The sequence below is a fragment of the Epinephelus fuscoguttatus genome, linkage group LG19 (genome assembly GCF_011397635.1).
Source record: "Epinephelus fuscoguttatus linkage group LG19, E.fuscoguttatus.final_Chr_v1".
Classification (NCBI taxonomy): Eukaryota; Metazoa; Chordata; class Actinopteri; order Perciformes; family Serranidae; genus Epinephelus; species Epinephelus fuscoguttatus.
In genome coordinates, this window is record NC_064770.1 from 1,480,625 (window position 1) to 1,498,266 (window position 17,642).

At 41.6% G+C, this 17,642-nt stretch overlaps 2 protein-coding genes across 10 annotated transcripts in view; both read right to left on the minus strand.

Annotated features, from left to right (window-relative positions):
• LOC125878833 (uncharacterized) overlaps window positions 1-10,705 on the minus strand; it is a 39,314-nt gene extending 28,609 nt beyond the window's left edge. The window contains exon 1 of the mRNA XM_049560250.1: window positions 9,600-10,705. The gene's annotated coding sequence lies outside the window, so the exon portion shown is untranslated. The remainder of the gene's footprint in view (window positions 1-9,599) is intronic.
• Window positions 1-17,642, minus strand: part of mettl22 (methyltransferase 22, Kin17 lysine) — a 98,087-nt gene that overhangs the window by 16,661 nt on the left and 63,784 nt on the right. For all 9 annotated transcript variants that reach the window (XM_049560269.1, XM_049560275.1, XM_049560270.1 and 6 more), the window contains one exon: window positions 13,697-13,865. In XM_049560269.1, coding sequence (XP_049416226.1) covers window positions 13,697-13,865 — 169 coding nt within the window. The remainder of the gene's footprint in view (window positions 1-13,696; window positions 13,866-17,642) is intronic.

Here is a 17,642-nt window from a genome sequence, read left to right on the forward strand (position 1 = left end):
GCAAGGAAGTGTGAGTGTTATGTTGCCTCTGTAACACCTCAAATAAAAAAATCATACTTCTGTGGGTTGGTTTTTTTTTTTTAATGATATACCCCTTTTTGACAGTCATGAGCTGGCTTGGTGTGGTCCATCAGCCCAGCACAGCAGGGATTTGCATTTCCATTACAACAGGGCAACCTGCTTAACGGTGTGTCTTTAAAGAGGACATGAAACAACGGAACAGACACCAGCATAGGAGATGTGTGCATTATTAAGACATACTGACGAAATAAAAAGTCGGAAAAGTCAGCCTATTTGAGAGAAAATCCACTTTTTAAATGCATTTACGTTGTTACGTTGTATGTTTTGGGCCGTGCTCAGCGCCATCTTTATTTTACGTCACTGCCTACGCCATTGGAGTGGTTGGTTGGTTGGTTTCACGACACTTGTTTGTAGACGGAGGAAGACGAAGAAGCAGTAGTTTAGGAAATTTACCGAGTGAAAAGGTGTCAGAGGACGAAGCCGAAAGATATATTGATCTATCATCAAACCCAGTGGCCTATGCTTTTAAGCCAGTGATGAGGAGGAGGGTGGAAAGTCACAATTTTGCGGAGGAGGAGGCAGCTGCTCCGGACGAGGATGGCAGCCAGGAGAGGGTCGGCAACACTGCATGGTGCATGTGCCAAAGTTACTGTTACTGTTTGTTTTTTTGTTTTTTTTGCTGCTTCCGGTTTTCTTACAGTGCAGACGCTCTGCTGCTTGCGCTCCGCTTTGCTTACATTCTTTTGTGGATATACTTGTTTTTCTCTGCTAAAAGCTACAGAAAGTAGATCCTGGATACTTATAAAGCATTGGGACTTTAATTTATGAAAGATACAGAGGACTACTGCCATATTTTCACCACTTTTTCACCACTTTTTCACCACTTTAGTACTGTGTGAGCAGGGCTGAGGCACAGTGCAATGAAACGCTACAGCAAATTCGTGAGAGTGAGCAATTCATTGACTCTGTGGCAGCTAACATACAAGGGGCTGATGGACAGACTAGTGTATATGGAAATACAACAAATGTGGAGCATACCATCGCTAACTTGGCTGACACAATCCCATGGATATGTCCTGACACCACTGGATCAGCTGCAGAGGCTCCCAAACTGGCCTTTCCTAACGACCCTTCCTACTGGCACAGGACTGGTGCTCGACCAAAAGCATCAACTCCAGCCAGGACTTGGTCTGATGTCACTAGACGCAAAGGCAAATCCAGCAGGAAATCAGTCAAGAGAGCCCCAATGCTCACCCCTCCACTTGAACTCCCTCTACACAACAGGTATGATGCACTGGCTCCAAATGAAATATGTGACAATACCAACTACACTGAACCCAGGCAGGCCAAGGCTGTCCAAAATGCAAGCAATAGCCCCAAAATCATTGCTAGACCCAGGGCCAGAAAAAACTATGCTAACTCCACACCTGAGAAGCCAAGGGCCAGGAGAAGTATCGCTAACACCACACCTGATCAGCCAGATACCATCCTGATCGGAGACTCAATAACCAAGCATGTAAGAATGGCAAAGACTGAAAATCTAACAGTGTCTGACACGTCTGTCAGGGAGCTAACCGAGCTGTTGCCAGTGATCCTCTCTACACACCCCAGTAACATCATCCATCATCATCCATGCTGGGTCTTTTGACATTCTACGAGGAAAAACTGGCTCTGAGATCCTGAAAAAAGACTTTTCCCTGCTCCTGGAGAAACTGAGTGACTGTCAGTCACAAAATGTGTTCATTTCTGGCCCCATTCCAACCCTGGGGAAAGGAATCGAGTCTTTACCAGACTCCTTGCCCTGAATACATGGCTGACATCGGCATGCTTCACTCATGGGATAAAGTTCATTGACAATTTTAACATCTTTTGGAACTGTAAGGATCGTTTTCAGCGTGATGGGATTCATCCGAACATCACTGGATGCAGACTACTCGGGGCCAACCTACGTCATGCTCTTGGAAGGCCATACCAAAAAAAGAATGGACAGATAAGAGCCAAGGACAAGTACAGGGCACAGAGACAGACAGCCTCCATCTCTCCCCCTTCACCTGACCCTTTGCTCCACATCACCCAAGGCATTCAGAGGATGTCCCTGTCCCAGTCAGGGATCCAACAACCCCCCTCCTGTCCTTCACCACAACCACCAAGGAGCCAACGTCGCCCCCCCCAGCACCGGCGCAAACACTAAGGAGCCAACGTCGACCCTCCCCACCACCACCACCACAATCACCACGGAGCCAGCGTCAACCCCCCCCTCCACCACGCTCACCAATCAAGGAGTTAGTTAAAGCTGCCACACTAAAGCTCAGTCAAATTGATGAACTCTTAAATAGTAGCCCTAGACGTCATCACTCAGGTGCCTGTCAGAGAAGAGTCAGACCCCATGCCGCTTCCTTAAACATACCGGCAATCTTAAATAGCCGGTGGCATGGTCAAACACATCTTGAAATTGAAAAGCATCAGCCAGAGTCATCTCCAAGGTCTGTCATTCCTGTTTTGACTAGCATCAGGAAAAACAATGTGTACTCGAAGCGCACAGCTACTCTATCTAATCTGACTCCAGTTATGCGTCAGCCACAGACTGTGTCAGACAATGTTAGTACACTAAACTTAGCTTTATTAAATATCAGATCTCTGGCTGGCAAGTCACTATTAATTAATAATTTTATTATCAAGAGAAACCTTGATTTTATGTTTTTAACTGAAACTTGGTTAAATGAAAACAACAATGCAGCAGTACTTATTGAATCAGCCCCCCCAAACTTCCATTTTATCAGCTCAGTTAGAGAACTCAGGAAAGGAGGTGGAGTAGCCACTTTATTTAAGGATGTTTACCAGTGCAAACAGTTGTCATATGGGAAGTTTGAGTCTTTTGAATATGTTGCACTGCAGTTGAGATCCTCCTGTCAAGCAGTATTAGTAACCATTTACAGGCCTCCAAAATATAGTGCACACTTTGTTGATGACTTTTCTAAACTATTGTCTGAGACTGCACTTGTAAAAGTTTTAAATGACATTCATCTGAGCAGTGATACATCAAAGATTTTGGTTCTGGTATTACTGGACCTCAGTGCTGCATTTGACACAGTTGACCATAACATACTGCTCGACAGACTAGAAGAGTTTGTGGGACTTTCTGGCACTGTGCTAAATTGGTTTAAATCTTATTTACAAGACAGGGATTTCTTTGTGTCACTTGGCAATTATGAATCTGTGCGAACAAAGATTACATGTGGAGTTCCTCAAGGGTCCATTCTTTGAGCCTCTTCTGTTCAACATCTATATGCTCCCTCTTGCTCAGATTATGGAATATCATAACATCTCCTACCATACTTATGCAGATGACACACAACTTTACATAACAGTGTCACCAGATGACCACAGTCCCCTATATCAACTAAATAAGTGCATTGACGAAATCAATACGTGGATGTGCCAGAATTTTCTACAACTAAACACAGGAAAAACTGAGATAGTTGTTTTTGGCCCCAAAGAACAAAGATCAATAGTCAGTGCTCACCTTGATGCCATGACACTAAAACCTACAAATCAAGCCAGAAATCTTGGTGTAGTTCTGGACTCAGACCTAAATTTCAATAGTCACATTAAGACAATTACTAAATCAGCCTACTACCACCTTAAAATCATAGCAAGAATAAAATAATTTCTGTCTAAACAAGATACAGAAAAACTTGTTCATGTTTTCATTTTCAGCAGGCTGGACTATTGTAACGGTGTCTTCACAGGCATGAGTAAAAAAAAAAAAAAAAATCAATCAGACAACTACAGCTTGTCCAGAAAGCTGCTGCCAGAGTCCTCACCAACACCAAAAGAGTGGAGCACATTACACCAGTGCTTAAATCACTGCACTGGCTTCCTGTGTGTCAAAGGATAGCCTTTAAAATCTTGTTACTTGTCTATAAAGCACTAAATGGTCTCGGGCCTAAATACATCTCTGATATACTTGTATGTTATGAAGCATCCAGACCCCTCAGATCATCTGGAACAGGTTTACTCAGTGTTCCCAGGATCAAAACCAAACAAGGTGAAGCAGCCTTTAGTTTCTATGCTCCCCGCCTGTGGAACAAACTTCCAGAATATCTGAGGTCGGCTGAAACTGTCAACTCATTTAAATCAGGGCTTAAAACATTACTATTTACTGCAGCTTACCAGTGAACTAGATATGTATCTTATTGTTAGGATAATCTGTAGCTATTGTTTTTATATTTGTCTGCTGTTGCTGTTGCTTTTGCTTTGTTTGCTTTTTAAATGCATTTTCTGCACTGTTTTTCTTGCTTTTAGCTTTTGTTTTGAATGATCTATTGTTCCTTTAATGTTTTATCTTAACGTATTTCCCTTGTAAAGCACACTGAATTGCCTTGTGTATGAATGGTGTTATATAAATAAAATCGCCTTGCCTTGCCTAAAAATGAACCACGACCCATATAAACATCCGGGCCTGAGAGTTTTCACCTAAAACTCATGTTATTCCACACCATACAGTCAGCGGTCATCACAGCTGATGCAAACCGCTAAAGAAATACTACTTACCGTGACTCCACGTTTTCCAGAGCAGTCAGTCAGGAATCCAAACGTAATAAAATCCCCATACATTAACTCCAATCCCGTTATCTTCCTCACCGTCATCCTGTTTATTCCTCTTGCCATCTCTTGCCATGCATGCACTAAAGGTTTTTCTAGCTAGCTTTTCCTTCACATGGCTCGGCTGCCGAAAAGCCGTCACACGCGTCTAGTGGCAAATTAAAAAATAAATATACATGTACGTATATATGTCGGAGCCATCACGACACAACGTAAGGCACAATAATTTACTTTTTCAACCGAAAGTGTTGACCGTCCGTCCAGCAACCCGCTTGAGGCCTCACTTGATGTTGTGTTTATCACCGGACCGGAATTGGCTCACAACAAAATTAGCATTTTTGATTGGCCGATGTTAGCGCTAACCGCTCGCTGCTGCTAATGTTTAGTCATAACCAACATTACCATAACACTTAAAAGTCAACAAGAATAGTCGCGGTGGCAGGCCTAATAATATATTGATGCATTTGGCAGTTATTCAGCATTTCTAGTCTAGCTTTTACCTTTTACTGAACATACATTGTAGATATTTATGCAAATAGCACTGGAACTTTGTATTGGTCCTGAACTGCAGTGACACACAACAGACACTTCATGACAGATACTATCAGTCTCTAAAAACTAGTACTAGTAACTATTACCTACTACAGCACCTAGTAAAAACACATTGGGTCTCATTCATGAAAAGTGAGTAAATCTGTGTGTAGATTTGCACATAAAAGCCTACTCTACTAAAAACCTACTCCGGATTCAGGAACGCCGCGGGAAACTCAGATTTGATCGTAAACACGTGTGTATGATCATGAATGCCAATCCATCGTAAAGTGACAGCGCGCTCCCGGTAATCAGCAATTAGCATAAATCCCCGCCCATGAATAGCCAATAACCACCATATAAGGAGGTGTAGGTGAATCCTGTCGACCTGTCAGTCATGGTGCAAAGAAAGAAAGAGAAAGAAAGAAAAAAAAGAATTTTTCCGAAGCGGAGATCGAAATAATTTTGGGTGAAGTGGACTTAAGAAAAAACAGGCAAAGCGAAGGCCTGGAGGGAGGTAACAGATGCTGTTAATGTTGTCTCCGTAGTACAAGGAACCATGTCAGAGGTGAAGCGTAAATGGTTTGATATGAAACTGGAGGCAAAGAAACGCATAAGCACACACAAAAAATATTACAGTAAGTAAGTAAGCAAGCAAGTAAAATTTATTTATATAGCACGTCTCACAGAGAGGACCCACAAAGTGCTTCACAAGATAAAATACAAAAAATACAATAACAGAAACAATGCAAAATACACAAAAACAAATAAAAAGTAAAGTGCAGAGAAATACAGAGATAATACAATGGACAATTAATGGAACGCAAGCCTAAACAGATGTGTTTTTAACTGCTTTTTAAAAATGTCCATGGAAGAGGCCGCTCTCAGCTCATGAGGTAGTGCATTCCACCATTTCAGTGCAACAGCCTTAAAGGCTCTATCATCTTTCGTCTTTAATCTTGTATGAGGGACAGTAAGTAGGTGGCCTTCAGCAGACCGCAGTGACCTGACAGGACAGTGAAAGGACACCAGATCCGTCAAGTATGCAGGAGCTTGACCATGGAGGGCTCTGTAAGTGATGGTTAGAATCTTGTGCTGGATCCTGAAATTAACAGGGAGCCAGCGCAGGGATGCCAGGACTGGAGCGATGTGAGTGAACGTATGAGATCTGGACAGAAGCCTGGCGGCAGCGTTCTGGACCAGCTGGAGGTGGTGTAATGAAGTTTTATTTAGACAGGTGAAAAGAGAATTGCAGTAATCCAGACGTGAGGAAATAAAAGCATGGATGATCATTTCTAGCTCGGAATAAGTTAACATGGATCTGAGTTTGGAAATGTTTTTGAGGTGGCAAAAGCAGGAGGGAGTGACAGTTTTGATGTGGTCATCGAAGAGCATGGCCTGATCAAATGTGACCCCAAGGTTTCTCAACTTGGGGCGCACATTTGCACTGAGGGACCCTAAGCAGCTGGCCACTTTAGATGCTGAGGCATCAGGTACAATAATTAAAATCTCAGTTTTAGCTGCGTTCAACTGAAGGGAGTTAGTAGCCATCCAGTCCTTAATTACATTCATACAATCGTACAGTGAGTCAATTCCATCGGTCCTATCAGGGTTAAAAGAAAAATATAACTGGAGGTCATCTGCATACATATGGTATGAGATACCTTCAAAATTGCTGATGACATCTCTGAGAGGGAGCATGTATAGCGTAAAGAGGATAGGCCCAAGCACTGAACCTTGGGGCACCCCGCAAGAAAGGGGGGCAAACTCTGATTTATGAGGGCCAACAGCCACAGAAAAGGATCGATCAGACAAATAGGATTTAAACCAATGAACAGCGGTCACCAAACAAACAGAAGATTCATTTGTGGGGTTTTGAATGAAGTTTAACATTTAACATTTATTTTAATAAATGATACAGATAACATATAGCATACAGCAGTTTTGTATGCATCGTCTTCAAATTATTTGAATCTTAACAGCCTAAAGCTCTGTTTTATACAATGTAAATTAAACATTTTTCAAATCAGATTTATTCATTCAAATGATCAAAAAGCCACAAAAAAACCCCAAAAATGTGTTGTCTCAAATAATTCTTTCAGCTGGCACGTGCTCCTTCGTGGCTCCACCACCTGCTGCCCCTGCATGCTGAACCCAGGCACCGAGGCTGAAGAGGCTGTGATCAGGCTGTCCTTACGGATATTTTTATTATCATCATTCAACATGTAGAAAGAACGTGTAATCTATTGAGTCGATTTACATAGATAATTCACAATCCCTAATCTGGATCTTAAACCTGCTAATTGCCAACTAATTTAACTAAATGTGTTATATTTTTAATATTTTGTCATGTTTAGATTACGTGTTTCAAAGCCATCTGTGTATTGTGTACACAACAGAGCGCAATACTAATTAAAATTGTAATTTCCAATTGTGACAAGCAATATTTATGTGCTTTACTAAATTTACACAAGCACTACGAGTGGTCAGGAGCAGGAGTAGATTTTGTTAATAGCTACGAAAAGATCAGAGCTACCAAAATATTGATAAATGCGGACATGCACGTAAATTTCCGTCTGCGAACAGTTTACACACAAATTCCTTCTGCTCACGTTTCATGAATGAGACCCAGTGGGTTTCATGAATATTGCTTGTCACTATTGGAAATTACAATTTTATTGTATTCATGGGCGGGGATTTATGCTAATTGCTGATTACCGGGAGCACGCTGTCAATTTACGATGGATTGGCATTCATGATCATACACACGTATTTATGATCAAATCTGAGTTTCCCGTGGCATTCCTGAATCCGGAGTAGGTTTTTAGTGGAGTAGGCTTTTATGTGCAAGTCTACACACAGATTTACTCACTTTTCATGAATGAGACCCATTGTACATTAGTGCAAATCAGGAGGACATTGCTAATGTAGTGAGGTGCATGATTCTCCATGGACATTAGACATAACTGTACATTGATACTTTTGATAGTCACAAAATAATAATAACTAGTAGAACTGTAGAAAAGAAGATAAGTCAGTGAGGAAAAGAACTGGTGATGATTCTGGCTGCTACATTCTGTACCCAGGCTCCTACAAGAAATGTGATATTAACATTATAATTTTTTTTTGTTAATTTTGTTATGTTAATATTGGTTAGATTTAGTAAACAATATTTGAACATAGGTGATGTACATTCTGATAGACAGGATGATGACTCTGATATAATGTATAAAATTAGATTAGATTAGATTAGATTAGATAGAACTTTATTAATCCCTTGGGACGACTCCCTCAAGGAAATAAAGAAAGATGATATAAGATGTATGTCTGATATTTTTAAGTATGGCTGTTGTATTACTGCTTTTTCTATATACTTTATTGAACTGTTAATTGTTTTTGGATGTTTATCACCTTGGGCAGTTTGGATGGATAACCACACCTGCCATCATAGAGCTTACTAGCCTATTGGTGTGCATGATGTATAAATATAGGTATGTTTTCCATTTTTGAACATTGTGATCTGACGAAGATCCAAGTAGGATAAAACGTTGACATTATTATACTTTTGTGCCTTGGAGTAAGTGTGCAGAAGTTACCTTTTTTCATAGTGTTAGTACAACCACATGTTTCCATACATTTCCTCTCCAGAACTATCTGCTATTCATGCAGTCTCAATTTCATAAACAAGTTGTTTGTTGTCAGGAAAGATATAACAGGGCGTCTTTTTTCTTTTATATGTGTCCACTTGTTAGAGTGTGAGAGTGGAAATCCATCTGGTAATTTATGTTAACTTAAGCCTTGCTTTATATCCACTTCTATGTATTATTCTATATCACCTACAAAGTACAAAATATTGAATCATTCCTTTCAGATTCCAGAATATACGTCAACTGTGTATTGCTAAGCTCACTCAAAAGTTATTGAGGATGAACCCGTCAAAAGTTATTGAGGATGAACCCGTCTGAATGTCCGACATCAAACTGTCTGCGTCACGGTGTTTTGACAGCGGTTTCCCAAACGTTGGTTTCATAACGTGCTGCACAACACGATGTAAACAAACTAACGTTACGTATAGAAAACATTCATGTGGCATTATACTGTTATGTCAGGCCTCTCAGACATGTTCCGCATTTAACTGGCTCGTTCACCAGTAGCAATATGTAACATAGTCAGCGATGTGAACCGGCGAAATAAAGATAGGTACCAGCATTGATAGCTAATAGCTGTTAGCGTCAATTAGCTAACGCTAAGGGTTAGCTAGCAATTAGTACCGGAGAAACGACATAAACAAAGACGTTTCGGTCAGACAACAACTGTATGTAAACAAACAGCATGTGGAAACATTGTTCATATTCCTGGCCAACACCGTAGTGCATGCATTTGTTTTCTTTACTGCATACGGTTAGAGTCATTCGCCCGCGGTTACAGCTAGCTTGACTTACCTGCTGTTGACGGGACGCTGCAGTGTCTCAGCTCTGACATCCCTCAGCGAAAGCATCGCTACCTTCAACACGTCCACCTCCCGGCACAGGGTGCTGAATGAGCGCACCATGGTGATGCGGGGGTGGTCATGGAGAAGATGGTCCAGACCAGCCTCCTGGCAGCAAATGGACTCTGGCACAGTGGGCATCGCCACACTGACACCACGTAATGTTGCCGACACGCCCTTGACCCCAAATCACCGGCTCAACCACTTCTTCCTCCTGTACCACTGCTCGATTCCCACGCCTTATAGGCTCATATGCATAGGCAATGGGGCTTGTCACAGACTCAACAGGCCTCTCCAGTTCGTCTTCCTCCATTGTCAAAAAGTGTGGCGCTCAACCCGGTTCAGAAATTCTCCACTGTCTTCACTTCACCGCGATCGCTAGCTTGACAACCACTCCACTGACGTCACGTCCGGTGACACAACATACATGGCGCCGCCCTTTGTTTTAACAGCTGAACTTAAATGACAGGATTTTGAGATTCCTATCATTTTCAGTGTTTAAACTAAAATGATCTTTTCAGGGTGAGAGACCCTCTTTAAATTATGATAACTATGTTTAGTATTTCATGTCCTCTTTAAGTGATGATGGCTTGTCTTAAGTCATGATGGTTAAAAGCACAGTGCTGTTCCATGGCTAAAGTCCCCTGTCATTTTTGCTGCATGTGTTTTTCCATCACACAGCAAGGCAGGTAAAAGAAGTTTATGTGTTGGAGGTGAGCTGTTTGCAGAGCCGCAGTAAGAGCTTGCTGTCTGCAGCTTTAAGGCCATGTTTACCCAAAAACGATCCACTGAAAACAGAATCGTTTCTCATTTTCGTTTTGAAAAAAGTTCCATGTTCAGACGACAAAGTTTTGATAACAATCGCCATGCACATGGATCCGCAAAAATGACCAAAAATGCTGCAGTATACATGCCAGACCAGTAGTTGGCGGTGTGATGCTTACGCTTCCTTCTACAGAGCGGCAATGTATAAACAAACAAATTGGCAACCGCACAAACGTTTGTCTGGACAGACTGCGAGGTGGAGTTGCTACAGTAAATCTACACTATGATGGGGAAGCGTTGATAAATTCAATCGGGTGAGCAGCATAAGCAGAGCTTGGGAGTCCGCCATTGTTGTTGTGATGGTCAACTTTCTCGTGCATGCCTAGTGACTGGAAGCGTAATGCGCATGTGCGAAAAGTCTCCGTTGTCAGAGGAACTGCATATTGCAAGTTTACGGAGACAGTGCCATTTCCAAAAAATTGCATTCTGGAACCCGTTCTCAAAACGTTGCGTTTTCAGGCACCCAAAACGCCGCTGTCGTGTAAACGATTGGCCAAAACGCAACTAAAGTTCACCATTGTCAGTTGAAATCATTGTCGTATAAACGGGACCAAAGTCTAACATGTCACTGTGGCTGTTTCTGCTTTCACTTTCCTCCCTGCATTTTTTCAGATTCTTCACAATAAAAGTCCCACATTATTTTGTTAAGTAAAAACTGTTATTGTAAAGCAGCAAAATAAGGAAATGCTGAGTTTTTCAGCAGCAACTTCACACAACTTCTAATACAGCTGAAAGTGAACATGAAACAGTAAAATAAATCACATATCTGAAGTACAAACAGGATGCAGGAGAAAAACTAAACTCCAACCAAAGAGATTGAGTTAGAAGCTACAAAAGTACCGAGAGCTGATCACACGGAAAAAACGCCTTTCTCTCTGGTCTCCTGCAGACAGAGGTGAGTAGATTCTCGCAACACACACTGCTTGTTTCAGGGGGAGAAGCAGGGCTGTTGGGGGTTGGCTGCAGTCAGCGTGACGTCACAGGCACAGCTACCCGCTTGAGGGTGGGTGGCCCCACTTTTGGAACTACTCCAGAGAAGGTCCATCTCTGGCACAGCTCAGTATAGCAAGGTGCATCTATACTGATAATGGAAACGCAAATTGGTGTAGCTTGGCCTGACTCGGTGCAACCAAAAGTGACAGTGGAAAAGGCCCAATAGATGTGCAACTTTTGGGCCTCAAGAGTGCAGTGCTGAGTAACACTTTGCAGGTACTGAATGGAAGCAAAGCAATTTATGCTTTATTAGCTTCCAAAAGATGAAGCTAAAGGCTACATAAAGCTGATGCCTTTTTAAATTCACTTAAGTCACTGATAATTGTGTTTGTGCTACGTATGTGTTTTTTTAAACAGTAATGAAGCAAAAATCTAACAATTCACAGGATGGTTGCAGCAGCTTCTTGTTAGGCTCCGGGTAGCTAAGCTGCCAGGACACTATTGTAATCCTAGGTATTCTTCTTCTTCTTTCCTCTTTCTTCTTCAGAGGAAATCATACTTCCCATGGGTGAAAACTCATCAAACTTTGCACAAAGGTCCAGTCTCATGCCAGATATCCTCAGCTGTAAACTCAGGCCAATAGTCCTGATGGTGGCGCTACAGCAAGCGTCTAAAGTTGAAAACTTTGAAAATTCATAACAAATCAACCATACATGTTACAACTTCACAACTTTCATCAAACTGTAGCCCCAATACTGAAGAAACATTTAAACCTATTAAAAACTGTGAAGTTCATCACTGTTTTTTTTTTTTTCAAAAACTGTAAAACTTCTTAAACCTATCTCCTACCGGGGCGTCGGTGGCTTAGTGGTAGAGCAGGCGCCCCATGTACAAGGCTGTTGCCGCAGCGGCCCGGGTTCAAATCCAGCTCGTGGCCCTTTGCTGCATGTCATCCCCCCTCTCTCTCTCTCCCCCTTCACGCTTACCTGTCCTGTCCAATAAAGGCAAAATGCCCTAAAAAATATCTTAAAAAAAAAAAAAACCTATCTCCTCCCACAATTTTTGCTGTGTTGACACCAAACTTGCTACAGAGCATCTTCAGACTGTCCTACAAAAACTACATTTCTCAGATTTTTGATATTTCAAAAATTGAGCCTACAGTGCATCAAAATGTTTGACTATAAACGGTACTGTAAACATGTAAATGCAAATTCGTGCTAAATAAATCTTCAATGTTCATGGAAAAAAAAGACAAAATTCTAGAGTCATGGTAGATGATGTGTGGCAAATTTCAGAATTTTATCTCAAAAACTGAATTTTTGACAGCATTTTGAATTTTGCTCTAATGTGAACAATTGGAGTCAATGTAAAAATGGCAATTTTAAACATCAGTTTTTCACTTATGGAGCAAATCAATCATTGTTACAAACAAATTACGAACATCTCCATGCTGTCTAGATGCAATATGTGTATTTTCAGATTTTTGTTTCGATAACGGAATTTTTTACAGTGGTTTGAAATCTGCTTTTCCATGCATGGACGGCTGCTAAACCTGCACGTCTGGCTTAGTCAATTTGTGAAGCTACACATGAATTGTCACTGACTAATTAGCTCAGTGAGATAGAAATTGATTCTTAGTCTCAGAGGTTGTGAGTTTAAGCCTCAGCTGATGCAAAAGGCAGATTGTGTTGCTAAATTCCTAAAAGTCTTCCAATTCTTCTGCTTGTTGCTCAGAATTGCCTAAAAATGCCTAGACCCGACCCATCACTGTGATTATATTTGATAATTATTTCAGTAGGCGGTGTGTGGTTTCCTTACATAGCAGGGCAATTTGAGCATATTTGAAGATTGGGGAGAATTTTTCTGCCTCAATATATATTATAATTATTGCCTAGATTGTATGGTTTTAAATTTCAGAAAGTTTATGCCCCATGGCTTGTCTACACAGAAGGTCCTTCAGCTGCCTTTTCACTCACACTTCATCACCTTTTTCATTAATCTGTCTCACACGTCTGACAGAAGGAATTTTTTCAATTGTAATTAATACACCCGTTTACACAGATTGAGTAATGGATCTCATTTTGCTTAGACTCTGCCTGTGTAACTGCAACCCCGGTGTACCTTAATAAAATGTCTACACAGGTTACATAGTGAAAGAAACACATTAGTAGTGCCATCTTCAGTCCTATATCTGTGTCTACACAGTGAGTTCAGAGAAATTTAGATGGATTCAGGATTTAGATTAAAGGCTTTCAGGTTAAGGATAGGGTTCAGATTATGTGTTTTCCTCACCAGTTGCTCTATGCGTTCATACAGAAGAAAGTGAGCGAAGTTAGAAGGGAGCTGTTCCACTCGAAAGCTGCATCGTCCATCCACCAGGTCCTGGAGTTGGAACAGACAGTGGCGGAAATGGTTGTAGGCATCACAGGAAACATCCATGTGTCGCAGGGTGAAGTTCATCCTTGTGAGAAATCCAGGCACAACGGGAAACATGATCACTGCTTGAGCTTATAACTTGTTTGTGTGTGAGCTATAAACAAACCTCAGAATAAAAAAAAAGCTTACGCTTCACACATATCATCAAAACCCAAAAGAGAATTACCACTTTGCGGTTGTATGCCGATATGAACCAGTCAAGCTTCCCTTATAGTCTACATCTGTGAAAACGTGGATGCCTCACACACATCTTCCCCCTGACAACACAGACGATCTATACAATCAGCACAGTTTCAAGATTAGTGTAACCATTCAGTATCTGACCAAATGTCTCCCCTTCTGTTCTTGAGATATGATGTTTTATAATGGCCAAAAAGGGTTTTTGTAGAACATTATGCTAGATATAAAATGTGATCACTTCTTGATTTTATCCTATTAGACACTTGTGAAAATGCGTCATAATTAGTGTCTGAATATCTGAATTATGGCCAGAAACATGTTTTGTGAGGTCCTGACTTTGACCTTCAGCCATCAAATTCTCATCAGTTCATTCTTGAATCCAAGTGGACGTTTCTGTTAAATTTGGGGAAATTCCCACATGGCCTACTTGAGATATTTTGTTGACAAAATAAGACAGATGCAAGGTCACAGTGACCTTTGACCAACAAAGTCTAAACAGTTCATCCTTGAGTCCAAGTAGATGTTTGCACCAAATTTGAAGAAATTTTCTCAAGGTGCTCTAAGGATTCCATGTTCACAAGCATGAGATGGATGCGAGGTAAAGGTGACCTTGACTTTTGACTAAAATCTAATCAATTCATGCTTGAGTCCAGGGGATGAAAAAATGTCCTCAAGGCATACTTGAGATATCATGTTCACGAGAATGACACAGATGATGTACGCACGTATGGATGGACAGACAACCCAACACTAAAATGCCCGAAAACAAAATACATTCAGCTACAGATATCACGGTCACAGAGGAATAAAAGTAACAAAAGAAGCTCCCTGTTTCACTCTGTGTAAACTATACTTAGGGCAGAGAGACAGAGGGGACTGGTTAACAATACAAAGAAGCTGTTTAATGATGTATATTTTGTGTATATCATAAGCGGGTAACAAATATATTTTGGCATTTCACATTTCATCGGGAGAAAGATCACCTATTTCTGAAGTTCACCAAATTCCAACAGAGCCGTGGCACCAACTCTTCCACTTAACTGTTTACCAGCTCAGTTAATCGTTGCATCCTTTTCTGGCTGAATATGACTATCCTTCATCTTTGTCACTTGGCTACTCAGAAGCTTCATGGTGAAAAATCTGCCTATTGTACATGTTTATCTTCACACAAGGAGTCTCACAGAAGTCCGTGAGTCCCCTTCTAACACCAATGACAGTCAATCATACAAAAGACGGTGACCGGGTGGGGGCAGCGTACTGTATTTGGACCTGTTTTTTTTTGTTCTTTAATGTGTGAACAAACACTGACAAACACCAGCATGCAAATCAGGAAATACTGTAAACATAACAAAATATACATAAAGAAACAACATTTAACTGAAATACATAACATTTAGAGCTGATGACAAGGCCTAATTCATAAAGAACGCATATTTAACTACATTTTAGGAAACTGTTGGAACAGATTTCCCTGAATATCCCGGCTTCCATTCACACATGACCCCATGAAGGAAATGTTTCTAAACATCTCAGGGATAGACAGAATGTGTGAAAGGGGCTTATGGCGACCGTCTCTTCCAGAGTGCTTGTTCGAAACAACTCTAAGAACTTTTGACTTCCGATGTGGTCAGACAACACCTCATCTCAAAATAGAGTATGGTGAATGTGCGAGGAAAGGTAGTATCGGCATGGTCACTACCTGGAGCTCACATAAACGGAGCCTGGATTTGTTGAATGTGGCAGTGCTGTTTGGGCTGAGAAAGCCATGTGTAAGTAAGGCAAGGAGGTAGTTGGGTTGGTGGGGGGAGCAGTGAGAGCTGGCATTACGGGAGTGTCTCTGGGACACCAGAGATCACTGTCTAGCTTCCTGGAGGTGTCGTGGGACCAACTTGATAAAACACTGGTGAAAGGAGGTCCCCACCTGATTAGGGTTGGGTATCGTTTGGGTTTTTTCTGATACCGGTGCCGAACCGATACTTATAAAAAAACGGTACCGGTGCTTAAACGGTGCCTGAACCGATACCTCAAAATATGAGTTTTTTATGGAGGTTGAAAAGTGGCACAAATGGGCCACCTTTCAGAAGTGTGTATTTTGTATAACAGTTTTAAATCATAATAAAAACAATGTTTTTATTTATTTATTTCTGAGGAAAATAAGAAATACCTAGAAATAAACAGGTATATGAACACTATTAACAGTTTTAAAATAGAATAAAATAAAAAATAATATTAACTCTATTAAAGTCAGGTCTCTGTAAGCAGCCCAGGCTCCGCAAACGACAACAAAAACATTTGGGTCCAGGCTGTACCAACCAGCCAGCACAAGACCAGTGAAAGCAAGCACACACACATGAACACGGTGTCTATGTTTCACAGTCTGTGAACGCAGTGCACAGAGAGGCAGTTAGAGCTGTAGGCTACAATGAGGCTAAAAACAGAGTTTCCATTAGGTGGAGTTGTGTTGCTACCTCCTCTCCCCTTGGATCTCTGCAAGTGTTGTGAGGACTCTAAGACTTCACCTGAGCCTCCATCGGCATATGGGTGAGTAGATAATGGGTGAATTTTCATGTTGGGTGCACTATCCCTAACAGGTGTGTAAATCCAGGGTAACTAACAGCTATCGCTTGTTCATGACAGAGTCACGGAGGACGAGGGGGGGAGGAGGGGGGGGCGAGCTAGCTCCGTTGTGTTTGATAACACTGTTGAACGTAAACAGAAGTGACGCCCAACGGTGCTTAGTGTGCCTTTAAATAATAATATACACTCAACAAATGAACAAATGAATGAATAATGCCTGAGTTTTTTTCAATCCATCCTTCGGTGAATATTCTACGAGCCAGCCAGCTCCCTGCCTCCACTGCCTGCTCTTTTGTTTTTTCGTGTTATTAATAACCCCTTTTTTTTTTTACTTACCTGCATCAGTATCTGCTTTGGGGTCCAAACAAAACCTGAACCTGACAGAAAGGAGGCACCGTAATGTGCGTTTTGTTTCGGTCTGGTAGGTATTGGTTGTATAGGTACCGGTTCCATATAAGAACCAACTTTCAGTACTCAACCCTACACCTGATGATCCAAAAGGTGTGTTAGTTATCACTGCTCATTGGTCTGTATAGATAAGCCTTGCCATAATAGCTTATCATAGGGCTTAGGAGGTTATTCACTGAGCACTGATCCTTTCTCTAAAGCACAAATTTCTTGTGTTTATTTGAACTCAGAACCAGCCCAGCTAGTTACTGCTGTGAATAGGGCAGCTGACAACAAGGGAAAGACCATGTGACCGCTTGGAAAGACAGCTGACAGGAGGGAAAAGACCCCAAAGGTGCTGGCATGGGCTAGCAACCCATGGCAGCTGTGGTGGGGCCTAGCAGCCTTGCTACAACCAAAATTAGCTACAGCCAACATAGGGAAAATACCCCAAGAGTCAGCGAGAGCAGGGGTGAAAAATGACATTTGGATTACACGGTAACAGACATTGGAACGGACACGACTATGCATTGGATCTGTGACTCAGTTTAGGATGGGGGCACACACCTATCCACCAGGGCTAGAATTAGCAGCACTCAGGGCAAGGCGAGCGCATCTGTAGAGGACAAAAGTAGCTCAGTCAAGAACAGGATGCTTC